This window comes from Charadrius vociferus, unplaced genomic scaffold, assembly GCF_000708025.1.
Source record: "Charadrius vociferus isolate BGI_N301 unplaced genomic scaffold, ASM70802v2 scaffold423, whole genome shotgun sequence".
NCBI lineage: Eukaryota > Metazoa > Chordata > Aves > Charadriiformes > Charadriidae > Charadrius > Charadrius vociferus.
The window spans coordinates 3,650,662-3,668,958 of NW_009648149.1; the positions used below are offsets into that span (position 1 = coordinate 3,650,662).

At 51.4% G+C, this 18,297-nt stretch overlaps 1 protein-coding gene across 1 annotated transcript; it reads left to right on the forward strand.

Moving 5' to 3' along the window:
* The first annotated feature begins 2,344 nt into the window (after positions 1-2,344).
* KANK4 (KN motif and ankyrin repeat domains 4) lies at positions 2,345-13,937 on the forward strand. The gene is made up of 9 exons (XM_009884011.1): positions 2,345-2,360; positions 3,810-5,768; positions 6,713-6,824; positions 8,198-8,428; positions 9,018-9,105; positions 9,515-9,734; positions 11,045-11,187; positions 12,718-12,918; positions 13,836-13,937. Exons 1-9 carry the CDS (start codon positions 2,345-2,347, stop codon positions 13,935-13,937), a joined length of 3,072 nt encoding a protein of 1,023 aa, XP_009882313.1.
* Positions 13,938-18,297: the final 4,360 nt, after the last annotated feature.

Below are 18,297 nucleotides of genomic sequence, written 5' to 3' on the forward strand. Positions count from 1 at the left end.
TAAAAAGACAGTACACTGTCCCTGCAGATGGGCTGCCCCAGGGAATAAAACCACTTCACCCTGTGTTGTTGCCTTCTCATGTATTTGCCTTCTTGATTTCCATTTCTGTACCTATTTATTCCTGCCTTGAGAAAAGCAATGTAATTTCATGCAAGGTAAAAATCAGCAATGCCGTGCGTGTGGCGACGTCGCCTGCCTGGAAAGGAAAATAAGTATTCTTCAGTTTTATTCAGTAGAGGAAAACTCAGCAAATATAGAACCCAACAGAGGGTCAGCATAACCGGTATTATTAGCAGGATGGGGAACCACCTAAAAGTACTGTGCTGCCCCGAATTGTGGGCTGGACCCTGGGTGTACAGGTACGCTTCTTTTGGCAGATCACTTAAATTTTTTTTTAGCTCATTTTTATTAGAGATTGGCATCAGACAGCACCCGTGGGGTCCAAGGAGCCGCGGTTTTGGCTGAAAGCCATCCACCCCACGCCTGAGCTGGCCCGAGGGGGCGGCAGGAGAACATCAGCAAGCTGGTCGGGTACATTCAGCATCCCTTTACGAGGCGATTTTGAAGTAGATTGGTCAAAAGAGAAAAGTCATAGTATCATCTTGGGCCGCAGAGTTGGGACCCAGCCAGCTCATAAATGAACCAAATGGATGTAATTATCTAGATATTAAACGGCATCCTATTCACTGGCTTTGCCCCCTGTCTAAATAAATTACTTAAAAGAGTGAAGTGTAGCTGGTCAGACTGTAGATGGGATCTATAATTGACTGTAATCAAAAAATTAAAAAAAATATTTGAGAAAGAGGTTAGCATTCGTTTTGGCATGTGCTGTTTATTGGCAGAAGGAGACAGAAGAAATTACCTTTTATAGAAGTGCAGTTAATTGGAGAGCACGTCAGGAGGCCACTGGTCAAGGTGTTTCAGAAGCTCGCGTGGTGTTGGGTGGGCATCAGTGTTGCTGTCTGGCTGCATGAGCATTGAGGAGGTACCAAACCTGGAGGAGCTTTTGAGAGTTTAGATGTTGTCCTTGGGTTGGGACCCTCCCAACTTTCCATCGGGGCTGTACATTGACAACAAAGACGTCTACCTCATTGACGGAACTAATTGTTTCTTTAAAAGGTTTTGATCTTTCAAAATATCTGCCCTATGATAACAATGCAGCAGGATTTTACTTTGCTTTCCCACTGGTGTTTCTTGTAGTTAAACCATGTCAGTGCTTTTAGAAGAGAATATCTATATATCCTAATCTGTAGTGCATATCCAGTTATCTTGCCAGATAAGCTGTTGTGGGATCACCTCTGTCCAGGAAACAAATTAGATACTTGAAGGAAAATCCTAACCAAGCAACCTACTCTCCAAGAAACCCCCACTTTTTCCCCTGTAACAGGAATTAAAAAACAGATCTTCTCGCTCTGAGCAATGGTGCCCTTCTCATGCAAGTCAGGAAGCCTCCTACAGTGATGTCCAACTGCCTCAACCTCCTTCGCCCTTGCCAGCCTCCTCCACGTGTCTTTCTAAAGGGCATGGAGGAGAGAAGCTTCACCAAGGACTTTCCTGGGTTGTTCCCAGACTTAATCTCCTCTCATGCGCCAGGCGGGTCTTACCTGCGTCCACATGATGGGAAAGAGCTGGAGGGCGATACAGACCAGGCTGGATGGGAAGTTCACGATGTAGGCTGTGGTAGATCTCCACCTGAAGATCTTCCCTGATATGAAAGCATTGTATTTTAGTGCCATTTGGCAAAGGGTCTTTATAACGGTATGGACATGCTCTGAAATAATGGGTTTCATTTGAACAAGATTTAACATAAATTTTGAATCTTTGGTTGTTATGGATTTTTTTTAAAAAAAGGTGACAAAACAGTCATTTCTGTGCATAGTTTATATCCTTCGCTGTTTTCGGAGATGTTATATTATGTTGGCTATATCCAGCTTACAGGAGTCTATGAAGAGTCCCTGTGCCATCTATCTCAAGCCCAGTAGAAATGATCCTAAACATCTCTCCTTTCTCTTTTGCAGTCACAACCGTCTGTAATGCAGGGGATGTTTTATAAGAGCCAACTACCTGGGATGTGTCTGTGAAGCACGAGTTGTTGCCACTGGAAAAGGCGCTATTGATTTAAGCAGCTTGAAAGTGCTTAGCAGACACAGTTGGGCTGCAGAATATGGGGAATAAGAGGGGGGCAGCCTGTGAAGAGGTATAAGGCTTTAAGGAGAGATTAAGTTTGCATAATTGAGCTTTTTTTTAAATTAAAAGTGTCTGTTTCTTTTTTTCAAGGGTGAAGCGACTCATCTGCCCTAGCGTGTCAGAGGATGCTTAACTGACGGCCTGATTAGACCCCACCATGGAGAAGACAGATGGTATGGAGGCGACGGGATGTTTGTTTGCTCATTTGTTTCCTGGAAAAAAATACCCCAACCAACCCCTGGAGTAATTTCCTTACCAGAAATACTGTAAATAACCTGTTTTCTATAGATACGAGCTCAGGCCAGGAGATGAAAAATGCATCGTTCATGTATTATGCAGACTTCCTAAACCGCAGCAAAAACATGGTCACAGCTCTCAGTGCAGTTCCTATTTGTCCTCCCGTCCTCTGCAGTGCGTAGATGGGACAGATCTCCTCCGGTCCCACCGGCCGGGCTTTCCCCTCGTGCTGTATTCCCCTGTGTGACGTTTTCCCTCTGTCATTCCTCTGACTTTCACGTGCCGCTTCCCATGAGAAAGGCGGCTGCATCTCGGTGATGCTCTGTGAGGAGCGGCACCCAAAAGCTGTGCCAAATTCTCCTGGTCCCCGCACAGCTGCTGTACCAGGATGGAGAGAGAGGGAGCAGCCGCGAAACGTACCTTCTCCTGGTCGAGCTGCTCCTCCTCCTCCTTGCAGAGCACGGCGTGTTTGCTTGGAGGTGCAAAGCAGCCCAAACCACGGTGATTTCAGGGACTTGCCACATAAAGAAAAATGAGCAATGATGCAGGGGGTTAACTATTTAGACCCTCAAGGCTGAAATTTGGGGGCCGTGAATTTTTGCAGGCTGGATCTGACTGCATGAAGGTGTGTTAAACCAGGAGGCTGGGGCTGCACGGCCGGAGCCGCGCGGTTTGCCTGCGACGGCTGGGTGGGCAAACACACCGTCACGCATTTCGTGGTGATTTTCCTCAATTAAAAGCCGTGCTGGGTGCCGTGCAGCCGGTCACCTTGGGAGGCACGTGTTTCGCATGGCTGCGGCTGTATAAGGCAGCCCTGGCTGGCGCTGTCTGGGTCCGGCCTCTGCCCGGTGCTCTATCCATCATTTTCAAGGAATTAATTTGTGACCTGGTGTTTGCAGACAAAACGACGCGATGATTTGCCTGCTTGGCGTGTGCGGTGCTACCTACGCCACTGAAAAGTTAAAACCAAACCAAAAGCCTTGAAAAATGTAATTGTCACAGATTGGCTCCACCTTTGTTTTCTGAGCTGGATTTATTATACATCAGGCAGCTTTTTATACTTATGCAGACACGTAGCTCTGCCTGCAAAACCTGCTGTTTGCTTAATTGCCAATTAGAGCCATGATTTCAGCAAATTTTTGGCTTCCTCAGTGCAACAATTACCTGATTCACCTCTGGAAAACCGTATCGGACCTTTGCACGTGTTGCTGCGTCTCTGCGCAGCTTCACCATGAGCCTCCGCAGTGCCAAGCTGCAGCCCCCCGCCTGCCCGAAACTGAGATGACAAAAGCAGTAACATTTTTTCCCCTGCTCCGAACGTCTTTTTTTTGTTAATTTTTTTGTTGTCTTCAAAATCCAATTGTCTCTTCTTTGGGTTGTTTCAGCAAATGGCCAGCCACCCAAGCCCGACGGGGAGAGGGAGCCGCCCCGCAGCCTCCCCTACTCGGTGGAGACGCCGTACGGCTTTCACTTGGACTTGGACTTCCTGAAGTACGTGGACGACATCGAGAAAGGGCACACCATCAGAAGAGTTCACATCCACCGGAAAGCCAAGCAGCCGAAATTCAGCACCCTGCCCCGAAACTTCAGCCTGCCTGAGAACGGCTCCCGTGGATGCGTGTCCGCTCCCAGCAAGAGCTGGACGGCGACCTGCTCCTTCCCCCAGCGAAAGGCGTCCCTGGGGGCGGAGGAGACCCCCCGTCCCCTTCTGCCCGACGAGGTGACCTTTCCCGTGGCCGATGAGCCGAGTTACCGGAGAAAAGCCCTTTTGGCGGAGACGTGGCGACAGGCGGAGCTGGGGCGGCAGGAGGATGAGCTCCGGGGGCGGCCGCAGCTACTGCGAGCCTCCAGCATGCCCGCCGCTCTGCCGCCCGGCCAGCCCCCGCTGGGGGACGCACGGGTGCCCTCACCCCTCCGGCCGCCTCCCCAGCCCTGCCAGGACCAGAGCGGCTCCGAAAGCACGTTTTGCCCCATGCTGCGTTCGCCCAGTTCCGATGGCACCGTGTTAAATCTCCCCCAGGAGATGAGCTCGGAGCAAGATGTCTCCTTGGGGCAGAAGGAGCATCCCAGTGGAGGCAGCCCGGGGCAGGAGCAGATGCAGCCCCCGTGGCAGAGCCAGCATCCCGCAGTGCTGCCGCTGCAGGTGGTGATGGAGAGTGGAGGCGAGGAGGGGGATGCCGCCGACACCAGCAGTCGCTCTGCCTTGGCTGGGGGTGAACCAGCATCACCGGGTGCCCTCCAGCTCGCAGAGGAGAACACAAACCCTGGGGAAGGGGAGTTAAGGGTGAGTGAAATCGCTCCGAATGTGCTGAAGAAAGCTGAGGAGGGGAGTGTCCGGGTTGGGGAGAACAAGGAGAGCTGTGGTCCTCAGCCTGGTGATGCTGGAGAGCCTGGCGGGGTCGCTGCACTGAAGCAGCATATTGCTGCTCTGGAAGAGCAGCTGAGCAAGAAGAAGGAAGAACTTGAGCAGATCAGGGCAGTGCTGGAGCAGCAGGATCATGAGATCAAGGAGAAGGAGAAAAGCATCAAGTTACTGGCCAGCTCCAAAGCTCAGCTGGAAGAGAAGCTGTGCCGGGAAAACACCAAAGATGCCACGCCACCGTCCAGGCAGAGCAGCGGGGCTTTGCAGTGCTACGATGCTGCGGTGAACACCGACCTCTCGCAGGTAACCGGGGCCAAGCAAGCCCACGATAAAGGCATCAACGTAAATATCCCACTCGCCACCAAATCCATGGGATGCAGCGTCTGCAGAGCAGACAACATGAACGCGCAGGCAATGGAGCTGGGTGCTCAGAGAGACCAGGGACTGGCAGATGCTTGCAGCGGTGTCAGTGGAGAGGGACCCGGACATTTTGGTGAAGCCAACATTGAGGCTGGCCTTCATGCACCGTGCTTCACCCAACTGAAGATTGATGAGCACCTCAGCGATGACAATCAAAACCACAGGAATAACTACGATACCCAGAGTCTCGCTGCGCACGCGGTGACTGCAGAAGGCTATCGAGGAACAAGAATTGGCTCAAACACAGGAGAAAACAAGGCAGGCTTTGGCGAAGCTAAACCTCGAGATGGGCTGGAAGAGGAAGGTCCACCTGACCACGAGGATCTCCCTGCTGTTGACCCCATCGGCCAATATGTAAAAAAGATCCAGGAGCTTTTGCAGGAGCAGTGGTTGTGTTTGGAGCATGGCTACCCCGAGTTAGCGAGCGCTATTAAACAGCCGGCCTCCAAGCTCAGCTCCATTCAGAACCAATTAGTTAATTCCTTAAACTCGTTGTTGTCTGCCTACTCTACGCAGGGGCCCGCGGATAAGGAGAATTCGAACACACACTATCAACAGTTGGGTAAATAATATTGGCATAGGTTTCAAAGTGTCTGGGCCAAATCTCTTCCCATTTATTCAAGTGTTGAGCAGGGGTGGTGCGGTGGAGCTCAGTGGTGTAATTAGTATCAGATCAGAAATAGACCCTCCTAAACATGTATGAGAATGGGAAACCTCTGCACAGAATAAGCTATGTGACCTTAAATAAAAAAAGCAAACAAACCATGTAGGAGTTGATGAAGCTGTGCCTCAGTTATGTGCAGGACCAGCTTCCAAAAGTGGCCGTACTATTCCATCAAATAACCATTTTTCTTAATTGGATTGGACATCCCAATTTGCAAGGGTATAGGACTCGTGAGGTAAATCAACGTGAAGTTCACCAGAACCAAAACCAAATCAAGCTCACTGAGCGACTAGGCTGGGAAAAGACCTGTTCCCACTCACAGCTGTTCATCTAAAATAATTTTAGCTTATATGAAGATAAGAATCCAAACGTGAAGGCTGCCTGTTCACTGGGGGGGGGCTGGCAAATAGACGAGTGACCTATTACTTAGAAGCAACATGTGTGGGACTATTCAAACTCCGATGGAAAGACTCATCCATGTAGCGTTATAGGAGATTTATATAGCAGATTTCCAATATGTTAGTAATGAAAAAAATAAAAAAGAAAACATTATTACAAAAGTAAAACCTACTTATATTCATAGGATGCATATATAATTCCCAGTCATTTTCTTTATATTCCCAGTCACTTGGAGATGTTTGAGATGCGTATTTTAAAGGTGGCAGGGCAGGTTCAGAGTGTGACCACGTGCATCAGTAGTTTTGCAAGACCTAAAAAGCATCTCCTAAGATGAACTAAGATCCTTACAGCTGTCATTTATAGTTTGTTGCTAGAGGTTGGGAATAATCATTGATAATTGTGGCACATCTGCTTAATTAATCTATTATTTTGTATTTTGCTAGAAATCTCTCCAACCACAAGTCTTAAATCTATCATGAAAAAGAAAGGTTATGGTTTCCATGCAGGAGGCAATGGGACCAAAAAGAATCTTCAGTTTGTTGGGGTAAATGGTGGGTAAGCATCCGTTCAGAAGATAAAACTGCCTTTTAACATGTGATGTCCTCTGTATCGCTGAAGAAGTCATTCTTTTTTTCCCCCTCTCTTTTCCTCTTCAAACCTCTTGATTAAAAGGCCATTTGAAATGGAGCCTCTTTTCTCCCTTCTTTAATCCAGCACTGATAACCTGTAAGTAACCCTGTAGAAAAGAGGTTGGTGTTTTCTGCACAGCGAGGGACTACCTGGGGACTGACACTCTCTGCACACCCATCTTTTGAGGCTTTGTCCAAAATCCAGCTGGGTCCGTGGGAGGATTCCCACTAACTTTGGTGGGTTTTGGAGGAGGTCAGCATTGCCTGGGTGGGCACGCTGCCGCTAACATGCCTCCATGCTCCAGCGGCAGCCAACGAAAGTTGGTTCAGGGACTGAGAAAAGACTATTTCAATAAATAAGGAATTACCTCGGGGTGAAGGAGACCCATATTTTAGGTTGTGCTCCAACACCCAGGTCCCTCTCTATCCAATAGCTAACATTCTTTGGCCTCTGAGCTAACTAGGTACAAGAACATGTGCTGTAGATGCCTCTCTAAGAGCAGCACTGGCACATCTTCTACCGAGGAGTACGTGTGCTGGCATGAAGAGGGCAGGACGGATTTCACTGTCCCTTCGCTGGGCAAACATCTATGTGTGCAAGTTTGGATGATGCTTTCTGCTGCCATATGCTTTTCTGACTTCCCAGCTCGATGGCTACTGCTGTTGGGTTCATCAGGTGTTACTCACTCTTGTTGTGTGGAGCTTCTTCTACCAACAGTCACTGAAATCTCGACTAGTTTGAGAAAAGTTTTGGGATCCCTCAGAGTGAAATGTTCTGTCTTATGGAAGATGTTATTTTTATTAATACTTTTGGACAACCAGAAGAGAGGTCTCTCTAGCAGGCCTGCTCGCATGGTCTGTGCTGGAGCTGCAAACACAGTTTTTGTCTAGTGGTCCTCAAGGTTGCCCACATGCCGCCTGTCCCACCTTGCCACAGGGTCTGTGTTTCTCACGGCTCCCCATCTGCGTGGTGGCAGCTCCCAGCAGGGACGGGGCACACAGCCCTTGCCTGGCCACACTGGGGCTTGTGTGATGGACATCCCTCCAAACCAACTGAGTAGTCCCTGAAGTAACCTTGCCTGCTGCTAATTAACTGTTCCTATCACGCTCCTGCTGCCTTAAGAAGCCAAAAAAAAAAGACTAACCCCAAGTTTGGCTGCAGCTCTAACCTTTTAACTTGCATAAAAATGGGCTTCATCCAAGGCCCATTGGAGTCAGTGGGTGTCTTCAATGAGTCTTGGTCAGGCCCTGCGGTTGCAGATCGGGAAGGAGGGAATAACATGTGGTGTCCTCAAATAGCTACGAAACGACTTCAAGCGAAGACACAAGTTGTGAAGACAGCCCATCGGACGGGGACGTGGAGAGCGAGACGGAGAGAAGAGCCGATGATTTGGAGCCCATACAGGTGAAAGCTGGAGGTGAAAGCGAGGGGGCTTCATCGGGGACCTCCTCACAGGAGAGGCGTGAGGACGATGACCTGCAGGAGCCATCAGCAGAAGCAGCGCCTTGCCCTCAGCACAAGGTTGACAGGTAACGAGACAACCTGACAGCGATCATGCTTTCCATCTCATTTCTGAAGCCACAGGACACACGGCGCCACATTCGGTCGCTCCCACAGGGCTGGGTTTCGGTCCTTCATCTGCTCCATGGAAAGGCAGGCGCTGACCTCTGTAGACATGGGGAAATGCTTTAAAGAGCTAAATGTTTTTTGAGATACTGCAGAATCTAATGGGGATTGATTCAGGCCCTACGCTTGACTGTGGAAAAGGTGAAGTGAGTCATATTTGGTGAGAATTAGCTCATTTCTCCCCTCTCAAGTAAAGTTTCTAAGTAAAGTTCTTTGCAGATTCCGGAATAAGAATTTTTTTTTCCCCCACTTTAAGAATTCTTTTAAAAGATGAAGTTGACCATACAGATCTGGGGTTGTGGACTTAAACACTTACTTAAGTGCTTAACTTTGTACCTAAAATCTGTGTCAATAAGGCAACTTGTGTCCATAGAGTTCAGCACTTCATAAGTGTGAACATATTCTGACATAAACTGCATGTTCTCCTTCCTGCTTCAATGCCTCCTCCAAGTTCTGTCTCTTGATGGATTTACAAAAGTATTTTCCCTTTAGATGCAAACTCACCGAAGATTTCCTTGCCGACTGCCAACTACTCAGCAAGCACCTCTCAGAAACTGGGACCGCAAGTGACAAGCATCTGGTACAGATAATTTTCAATCCCGTTTCAGATGTGTTTCCTGCTCTCTGTTACATTTAATGGATAAGGTTATCCTGATGGTGCGTTGCAGGCTGTGCCCTACCAAGCCCTGGACGGCTTTGTGAGGGGGATGAGATGATCTCTGAGTCAGTTTTAGAACAGCCAAAAAGAAAGGAAAAGGGGGAAAAAAAAAAAAAAAGAGGATGAAGGCTTTCTCTGCTTACTCATTCAAGTTACCACAGGAAATTCCTTTCCCCCTTAAGTTACAGCAGTAATCCCAAAACCACAAGTTAAATACCGGGTGGGTGATGCCAGAGCGCAGGACAAAGCGGTGCAGGGCAAGGAGCTGGGACAGCGACCGGTTTGCAGGATGACTACCCCAGGACTAACGGCGAGACCTTGGTGTTTTCAGCAGCACGTCCTGAGCACCGTCTGCCAGGAGTGGTTCCGGGTGTCGAGCCGCAAGTCGTCTAGCCCAGAGGTGGTCGCAGCATATCTCAAGGCACTGGGGGCCATCCAGCCCCAGCTCCTGGAGATGGTGGTGAACCTGGCTGACAGGAACGGCAACACGGCTCTTCACTACAGCGTTTCCCACTCCAACTTCCCAATTGCAAAGCTCCTGCTAGACACAGGTAGGAACAGCAACTCTCGGCTCAGCCGTGGTTTTTGTTGGGTCTGGGTGTGGAAGTTACTTTACGTCGCTCTTGCCCATGGGACATGGTTCCACAGGGAATGACCACGGTGTGCAGAGCCAGGTAACGGAGGTCCGTTAACAGTCCGAGAACTGGCAAACAGTGAATGAAGTTGAGGGTCTTCCCAGGGAGTTCAGTCAGGAGCAAAAGGAGAGGTGACAGAGGTGGGGCTGGGGACCAGCTACAACCTACATGCAAGGGAGCCATCCAGTAGACAAGCATGGGGCCAAGGTCCATCCAGGAGATGAGTGTAGGGCCAAGGTCCATCCCAGATACAAGCATGGGGCCAAGGTCCACCCAGGAGACATGGTTGATCTGAAGCCCAGCATCCTCCCCCATAGCTCGGACCTGAGCCTGTAGGTGTGGGCGGGGGTCCCAGCTGAGGCTCCTCAGGGACATTAAGGCTCGTTAGTGCCCACAAGGCCCTGACACATCTTAAGGACTTTGCAGTCTGACTTTGCAGTGGGCTTAGGGTTCCCGTGGCCAAGGGGTGTCTCATGGCCCTGGACCACGTGGGATGGGGGTGGCTCTCCCAGCTTCTTGTAGCAGCAAACGCCACATGGTGGCTCAGAGCTGGAGGATCAGACCCCTGAGAGCATAACAAACCCCACCACACTGCAGAAAAATTCCATTTTAAACTGTTGAACTTTCAGCTCGTGTTGCAAAGAAAGAAAAAATCTCAGCTGAGCTCGTACGGGGGAAAAATGCACGCGCGCTCAGCAAGAATAAAGGCACTTTGGCCTTTTCTCATGGGCCAGACAATCTGTTAAATGTTAGGGAAATGGCAGATTATCATACACATCTATAACCCGATTGTTGCCGCAGACATGCCGGGAGCTGCGGTGGTTTGTCCCCTCCTACCGCTGAGTGCCTGAGGTGGCCGGGTCCCCGGGGCAAGTCTGGACCCTAGCCCCAGCCCATCAGACATGGCTCGTTTTATAATGCCCAAGGCATTAGTTATCCTCCCCCTTTTTTTTTTTTTGGTTATGGTCTTGAAAGTTAATTGAGTTAAGCCCAGCAATTGTAATTAACTGTAGCAATGCATAGCACGAAATATCCTTCAATGCTGTGCTTACAAGACGAGATACGTAACACAGATAAATCTCAATCCTGTACAATTATGGGAATTTCTGGGAATATAAGAGGCTGCGTGTTTTATAATTCCCTCTTTGCTTCCCATTTGCTCATCTCTCTCTCTCTGACTCATCGTGGGGCTGACCCCGTCCCCTGTGTGGCGCATCGCCCGCCAGGCGTGTGCCGCCTGGACCTGCAGAACCACGCCGGCTACACGGCGGTGAGGCTCACCCCGCTGGCGGCCGCCGAGACGGGCGAGGACATGGAGGTGGTGATGAAGCTGCTGAAGGAGGGGGATGTCAACCTGCGAGCCGCCCAGGTGCGTCCGTGTAGTTCTGCTCTTTCTTTAAAAACTGAGCGTGGCCCCGTGTGGGATCGTGGCATGGCCGTGGGCGGAGAGCAGCGGGAATTAATTTGGCAAAGGTGTCTCCAAAGTGACTCCTGCTGAGCTCATAGTACGGCCATCACTGTGCGATGCCAATTCGGGCTGTGGCATCATCGTGTCTCCATAGAGCCCTCGGGGTGGGGCGGGATATGCTTTGGGTTCCTCACGCTGCATGTGCAGCGCCAGGTTGAGACTCAGCACTGAACCTTGGGTTGGAGTTGCCGTTTCCCGAGAGATCCAAAAGCAACCTTAGCTCAGCTGCAGCGTGGCCACCCACCAGCTCCCTGCGAAGGGACGCAGGAGCTGGTTCAAACAAAGAGACAAAAGGAAGGCTGAAAATTTCGCAAAATAATTTGTGTGTGCTAAAAAGTTCAAGTCTGAAGAAGTGATAGCAGGGGGGAGCGGTGCGGGGTGGACCCTGGGGTGTGGGATTCCCGGGTTTGCTGGCAAGCAGTTGTTCATCAGTCACGCATTTTGGTCTCGGAAATGGCAGTGCCCTCACCCAGCTCTTCTTCCAAACAGCTGTAAAGTTAGTCCAGACCTAAGTTAAACTGCCCAGGAGGGTCAGGAGGACCTTTGTGGGCAGCTAGGAGCCGGGCCCATGCTGCTGCAGAGACCCTCCAAGTGGCCATGGTGCAAGTGAGCATTTCTTGCACCGGTGCCCCAGTGTTATTTAATAATAATATGCAATAATAATACAAATTATTGTGATATATGTACTATGCAATAATAATACACAATCAGGCCAACCATATCCTGGCCCGCATCCCCCGCAGTGTGACAGCAGGTCAAGGAGGTGATTCTGCCCCTCTACTCCACTCTTGTGAGACCCCACCTGGAGTAGTGCCTCCAGCTCTGGAGGCCCCAAGATAAGAAGGAAGTGGACCTGTTGGAGGGGAGCCAGAGGAGGGCCACGAAGATGCTCTGAGGGCTGGAGCACCTCTCCTATGAGGAGAGGCTGAGAGAGTTGGGGCTGTTCAGCCTGGAGAAGAGAAGGCTCTGGGGAGACCTTATTGTGGCTTTCCAGTACCTAAAGGGGCTACAGGAGAGCTGGGGAAGGACTTTTTACAAGGGTGTATAGTGATAGGACGAGGGGGAATGGCTTCAAACTGGAAGAGGGGAGATTTAGATGGGACATTAGGAAGAAATTGTTGGCTGTGCGGGTGGTGAGCCCCTGGGGCAGGTTGCCCCGAGAAGCTGTGGCTGCCCCATCCCTGGAGGTGTTCAAGGCCAGGTTGGACGGGGCTTGGAGCAACCTGGGCTGGTGGGAGGTGGCCCTGCCCAGGGCAGGGGGGTGGAACCAGGTAATCTTCAAGGTCCCTTCCAACCCAAACCATTCTATGATTCTATGATCTTATTATATTTATGCAATAATGGCTCATTATTATATATAACATTCTGAATAAGCAGGACTGTAGGAGGCGGTGGGTGAGGGGTGCTCAGCCTTTCCCTCTGCGGTTGCAGGGAGGCCAGACCGCCCTGATGCTGGGGGTCAGCCACAAGCGGGACGACATGGTGCGAGCCCTCCTCTCCTGCCAGGCCGACGTCAACCTGCAGGACGAGGAGGGGACGACGGCCCTGATGCTGGCCTGCCGGCAGGGCAACGCCGACATCGTCAGGCTCCTCTTGGCCCAGCCCGGTTGCCAGGTCACGCTGACGGACAAGGTGAGGCTCCAGCACCGTGTTCGGTCCTGTACACAACCTCCCATCCACCAGGCCGGGAAAGCTCACGCGGGGTCAGGTTTTACAGGCAACAATCCCCGAGTGGTGGCTTTTAAGTGAAGAAGTGCAATTTTGGTCCACTTTCTAATCAGGGGACCACTTTTAGGAGAGTACCCCTGGTTTTGGTGCTTGCTGTGCAGCAGATGGGGTGGCTGCAGCAGCATCCCGCATCCCAGTCATAGACTGGGCAGGAGCACTGGCGGGGAGAGCTCAACCTGGTGTAAACTGGAAAAAAAAAAAAAAAAAAGATGAAATCCTGGACATCTGGAATCAGCAGAGCTTCAGCTCCAAGAAATTGGCAGGAATTAACCCTCCCCTGAGAACGGATGCCTCTCTCGGGGGATGCATGGGATGGGGCTGGGCTGGGATCTGCACGGCCGGCTGGTGGAAATCTCCTCCCATGTGGGCTCGCAGCGATGGGCCGCGTGGCTGCATTTATAGTTATGCAACTGTTTTCTAATTAAACCAGAACTTGTCTTAGTCTCATATGACTAAGACATGTGGGAGGGCACGAGGACCAAGGGAAGGCACGGCTGAGGTGTGGTTTGTGCAGCTGAGGTTAAGCCCCAAAAGACCATGGAAGAGTTTTGCAGGATGGTGACTCATTTTGATGAGGGATGAACTGCAGGGGAGGAGGTTTTGGGGGTAAATAGCTGGGTGCGGAGCAGCCCTGGCCAACCGCTCACAGGAGAGGGGAGGAAAACTCATCGCCAGCGGGCAGGTTGACAGCAGCCTCCCTTGGCGGTGGTGGGGCCAAGAAGTGGAGGCCGTTGAGAATGGAGCTGGGCTTGTTACGGGGCTGGCTGGGGCGAGATGCAAGGATTCGGGCGGTAACGTCTTCGCCTCCTCCCTCTCCGCAGGGCGGTAACTCGGCCCTGTCGCTGGCCCAGCGCACTGCCCGCGGGGACATTGCCGCGCTCCTGCGAGCCCACGCCGAGCAGAGCCCGTCCCTCTCAGCGTGACCGAGTGGGGAGAAGAAACCGGGATGGGGCGTCGGGAACAAACAGCTCCTTCTTGTAACGGCCCCGCTGCCCGCTCGGCGGCCGGGAACAGTATCGTGGGTTTCCATACGTACCGGGGGATGAACCCTGTCAGTCATCTGCATACGTTCCCCATGTCTAATTGTCCTCATTAACCTGCTTACACCCCCGTAATCTATGCACATTGCCACAAATGACTCCGAGCTCTCCTGTACACTCATCCTCGTACAGATTTGGCAGGTGAGCGACCGAAATGAAGGAGAAAAGCACATTAGAAAAAGCAATACTTAGTCTTTTGTAACCTTAGATTATGGTTGTCCCTTTAATCGACTACTTAGCTGTAGCTCATTTAACTTGTAAGTTTGTGTCCTAATATTTATTATTAGCTCTTCTGTATGTAGAGGCAGGCAGTGATTATTCAGTATATGTAACAACAAACACAAGCTGGATGGATTATGTAAAGTATAAAATCCTATTTATGTTTGCTTATGTGGGTCTGATGTAAGAATTAAAAATTAATGCTCTAGGAAAATATTTGAGTATACCAGACCCAAACACACAGACATTGTTTTGCCTCTATTCAGAATTACCATATGGCTCTTATTTTTCCTAATTAAGTTTGAGCTAACGGGAAAGCGTTGCCCATTGACATGCACCACGCATCCGTGCAGACGATGCTCAGGCACAGCAGGGCGGATCAGGTTCTCCCGAGCGCAGCACGAGAAGATCACAACAGATTCCCATCCCAGGATGCATTCATGTTGTCCAGGAGTTCCGTGGAGTGACTTTGCTGGCAGATGCCTTTTGGGCAGACACCCGCTCTCCGCTTCCCCTTGCGCTCAACTTTCAGATGCCTAAACTACTCCCATGTAAAGCCATGCCGTGGTTTAGCTGCTGGAGCTGGCCGGTGCCAGGGCCTCATCCGCCACGGGGCACCCACAGGGTCGGTCCAGCATCACCTCAAGTCGTACATAGGACAGAGGCTTTTTTCTTAAACCCCTCTGCTGCTCCTCAAATGGAGGGCTCAGGCACCGCTTTTCCAAACGTTTTCACACTGTCGTTAAGTCGCGATGTACCAAGAAATGCCATTTCATGAGGCTGTGCTGCATCTCTGCAGGCTTTCATGGACCTGGATGCCGTCACCAGTTGATCTGGTGCGTAGTACATCACAAACCCAGAGCTACTTGCCATCACTAAAAGCGAATCTCCCGAGTCAGCTAACTGCTTCTCTTTTTTTTTTTTTTTTTTGTTACTAAGCAGAAGTTAATCCCGGACAGCTTTGGTTGTTCGTAAGCCAGTTCACATCACGATGAAGTCTCTCTTCACCTGCCTTTTCCCCTTCCTTCGTATTTGCAATACGCGGCAAAGCCCTTCCTGAGGGTCCCTGTCCTCGCTGCGGGGACGCTCCCCACCTCGCAGGGAGGGGAGGGCAGCCCCTGCCCTCTGTTTTCCACTGAAATCTGCTCTCTGCTCCGTTTTCTTCGCTTTCTTCCTGTTTTTTATTTGGAAGCACTCACACTCTCAAATGTCTAGCTGCCCTTTTTTTTTTTTTTTTTTTTTTTTAACTCTGTCCCCAAATGCAGTTACCTTCTTTCTGTATAAATAAACTCGAGTTAATCCTTTACCAGCGTTGGCTCCTGTGCCTGTCCCCATCGCGGCAGTACTCTCCTGGCGCCGGGCAGCAGGGATGCTCTGATGGACAGACAGACAGCCGGACGGGGAAGGACAGCCCGTGGTGACCGCACATACCTGCACATCATTAAATCAGTCATTTTTGAGGTGTTTCTTCAGATCAGTGACCCCCTTCCCCTCCCCAGGAGGTCCCGGGACCCCAGATCACCGCACAGACAGGGCTGGGTGGGCTTTTTTTTGCAGGAATCCCCCCCAGTTTGCGTTCCCGGGTGCTGAGCGCTGAGCACCCAGCACCAGTGTGAGCACCCATTGCATCGCCGCCCGGCCCCAGCTGCAAACAAGAAGAACCGTAATACCATTCTGTGACAATTTTCACGGAGTTGGGGTTTTTTTTTCCCAACAGCTCTGGAGCCACGCTTGCGGCGAGGAATTTCACTCTGCCTCTCGCTGCTTCCCAGAGGGAGGTGGACTTTTTGGCTTCGACATAATAAATGTGGGAGATTTTCTGCTAAGGATCAGGGTGGCTTTGGGAAGCGCCCGCCTCCTCCTGCCTGCGGGATCCCTCGGGATATCGAGCTCACCATATTGCGATTCGGGGACAGGGCTTGTTATTTTGGGGCTGCGCTGCAGCTCTGCAGCGAGGAAGCACTGACTTTGCTGCCTTCCCTCTGCCTCCCTCCACACCCCCCTCTCCCACCCCTGCAGCCCAGGCTGGTTAACTACATCCGCAGAATGTTTATTTTCATTCCTTCGCCTCGTATTTCCTCTTTTCCCCTCAAACCATCTCCCCGGGGAGGAGCAGCTCCCACGGGGTGACCCCCTAGAGCAGCTCCTCTGCTCATGTGGACCCCGAGGGACCGTGGAGGGTCTCCCAGCGCACAGCATCGCCCTGTCGAAGTACTGGGTGGCACAAAACTGATAGAAAATCGTCTGCAGGGATCTCAGTGCCACGCAGCGCCCGAGAGCCAGCCTTAATTTATGTATTTTGATTATCACGGTAGAGATCAAACTAAATATAGGCAAGCAAAAATACATCCCCAGTGCGAGCGCTGTACAATACAAATGGAGACAATTAAGTCGCAGCAAGGAAAGAAATTAATCTAATGATCTTTATGGGCTCACCATCGAGGAGCTGATTAGCTATAAAGGGAAAGAATGAAAAGGAACTCAGCTGAACACCATTTTTCCACTCTCCTTATGGCCATTTCTAGTGTGTCCTTTTCTTTTGCTGCAAGGAGGGGAGCAGGGATTCCGATGGTCTGATCTGAAGCACCTCTATGGTCATGGGGAACCATGTCGCCCTGCGTAACCCTCGGTGTTCATGCTGGGACTGAAAAAGGGATGACTTCCAGCAACTATCTGTTTCTTCTTCCTGATTTATTGATAACCTCCAGAGAAAGCCCTCCTCCACCCAGACATTGTCCCCTGACCCACACACACATGAGCTTGTCACGTGTCCCTGGGGGTGCCAGGATTGCCTGAGCACGATGCTGGACACCGAGCATTTCGGTGGCAGAACAGAGACGGGAAAGGAGGGAGGGGAAAGATGACTGAGGGATTGGAGCATCTCCCTTACGAGGGAAGGCTGAGAGCGCTGGGCCTCTTTAGCCTGGAGAAGAGAAGGCTGAGGGGAGACCTTATTACTACTTACAAATACCTAAAGGGTGGGTTGAAGGAGGATGGAGCCAGACTCTTCTCGGTGGTTCCCAGTGACAGGACGAGGGGCAATGGGCACAAGTTGGAACAGAGGAAGTTCCGTTCCAACACACGGAAACACTTCTTTACAGTTGGGGTGGCAGAGCAGTGGCCCAGGCTGCCCAGGGAGGGGGTGGAGTCCCCTTCTCTGGAGATTTTCAAAACCCGCCTGGATGCAGTCCTGAGTGATGTGCTCTGGGCAGTCCTGCTTTAGCAGGGGAGTGGGACTGGATGATCTCTAGAGGTCCCTTCCAACTCTGAACATTCTGTGATTCTGTGAAAGGGGATGGCAGTGCCAAAGGGGAGATGCCAGAGGAACAACAGCCAACTCCACCCAAAGGCTGTCCTGGGGAGAAGGGGACCCTGGATGCCTGGAAACATTCCAGGTCAGGTCGGATGGGCCTCTGAACGACCTGATCTAGTTGAAGATGTCCCTGCTCATGGCAGGGGGGATAGACTAGATGACCTCTAAAGGTCCCTTCTGACCCAAACCATTCTGTGATTCCATGCCCCGTGCCTGGAGACCTCATCTGCAACCGGCCGGCTCCAGCTCCACGGCAAAAGCTGGTTTTGAAGCAACCTTACGAACACACGGCACCGCTTTGCTCTCAGCTGTGCCCTGCACCCGGCCAGAGCCACGTGAGACCTTCTCAGCCCAGCCGGCCACCGTCTGCGCCTGGCTTGGTGGCGATACCCACGCCAGATACAACACACAAAAGGAACGGCCGGGAACATCCCCCCCTCCTTGCCGAAAACCAGATGATCCCACATTGTTCCTCCTACCGCTTGTGAGCTGCCAAGGCGCAGGAGCGACGCCTCCCCGGGGGCACCAGGGCTGGAAGGCAATATCCAGAAGTCTTGGGGGGGGGGACACAGACATGGCGAGGCGGCCCAGCTGTGCCCCCCGGAGCAGAAGGGCCCCTGTGGCCACCCCTGCGCCGTCCTGACATCAGCTGTAAGATATGCCAGGAATGAAAGCGCCCGGGTCCGTGGCGAAACGTGCGGTCCCTGTGAT

Bases quoted from the DNA above. Each gene is read 5' to 3' on its own strand.
- KANK4 (XM_009884011.1), top strand. The intron at 5,769-6,712 runs GTAAATAATATT...GTATTTTGCTAG, and splicing joins CACACACTATCAACAGTTGG to AAATCTCTCCAACCACAAGT. The intron at 6,825-8,197 runs GTAAGCATCCGT...GTCCTCAAATAG, and splicing joins TTTGTTGGGGTAAATGGTGG to CTACGAAACGACTTCAAGCG.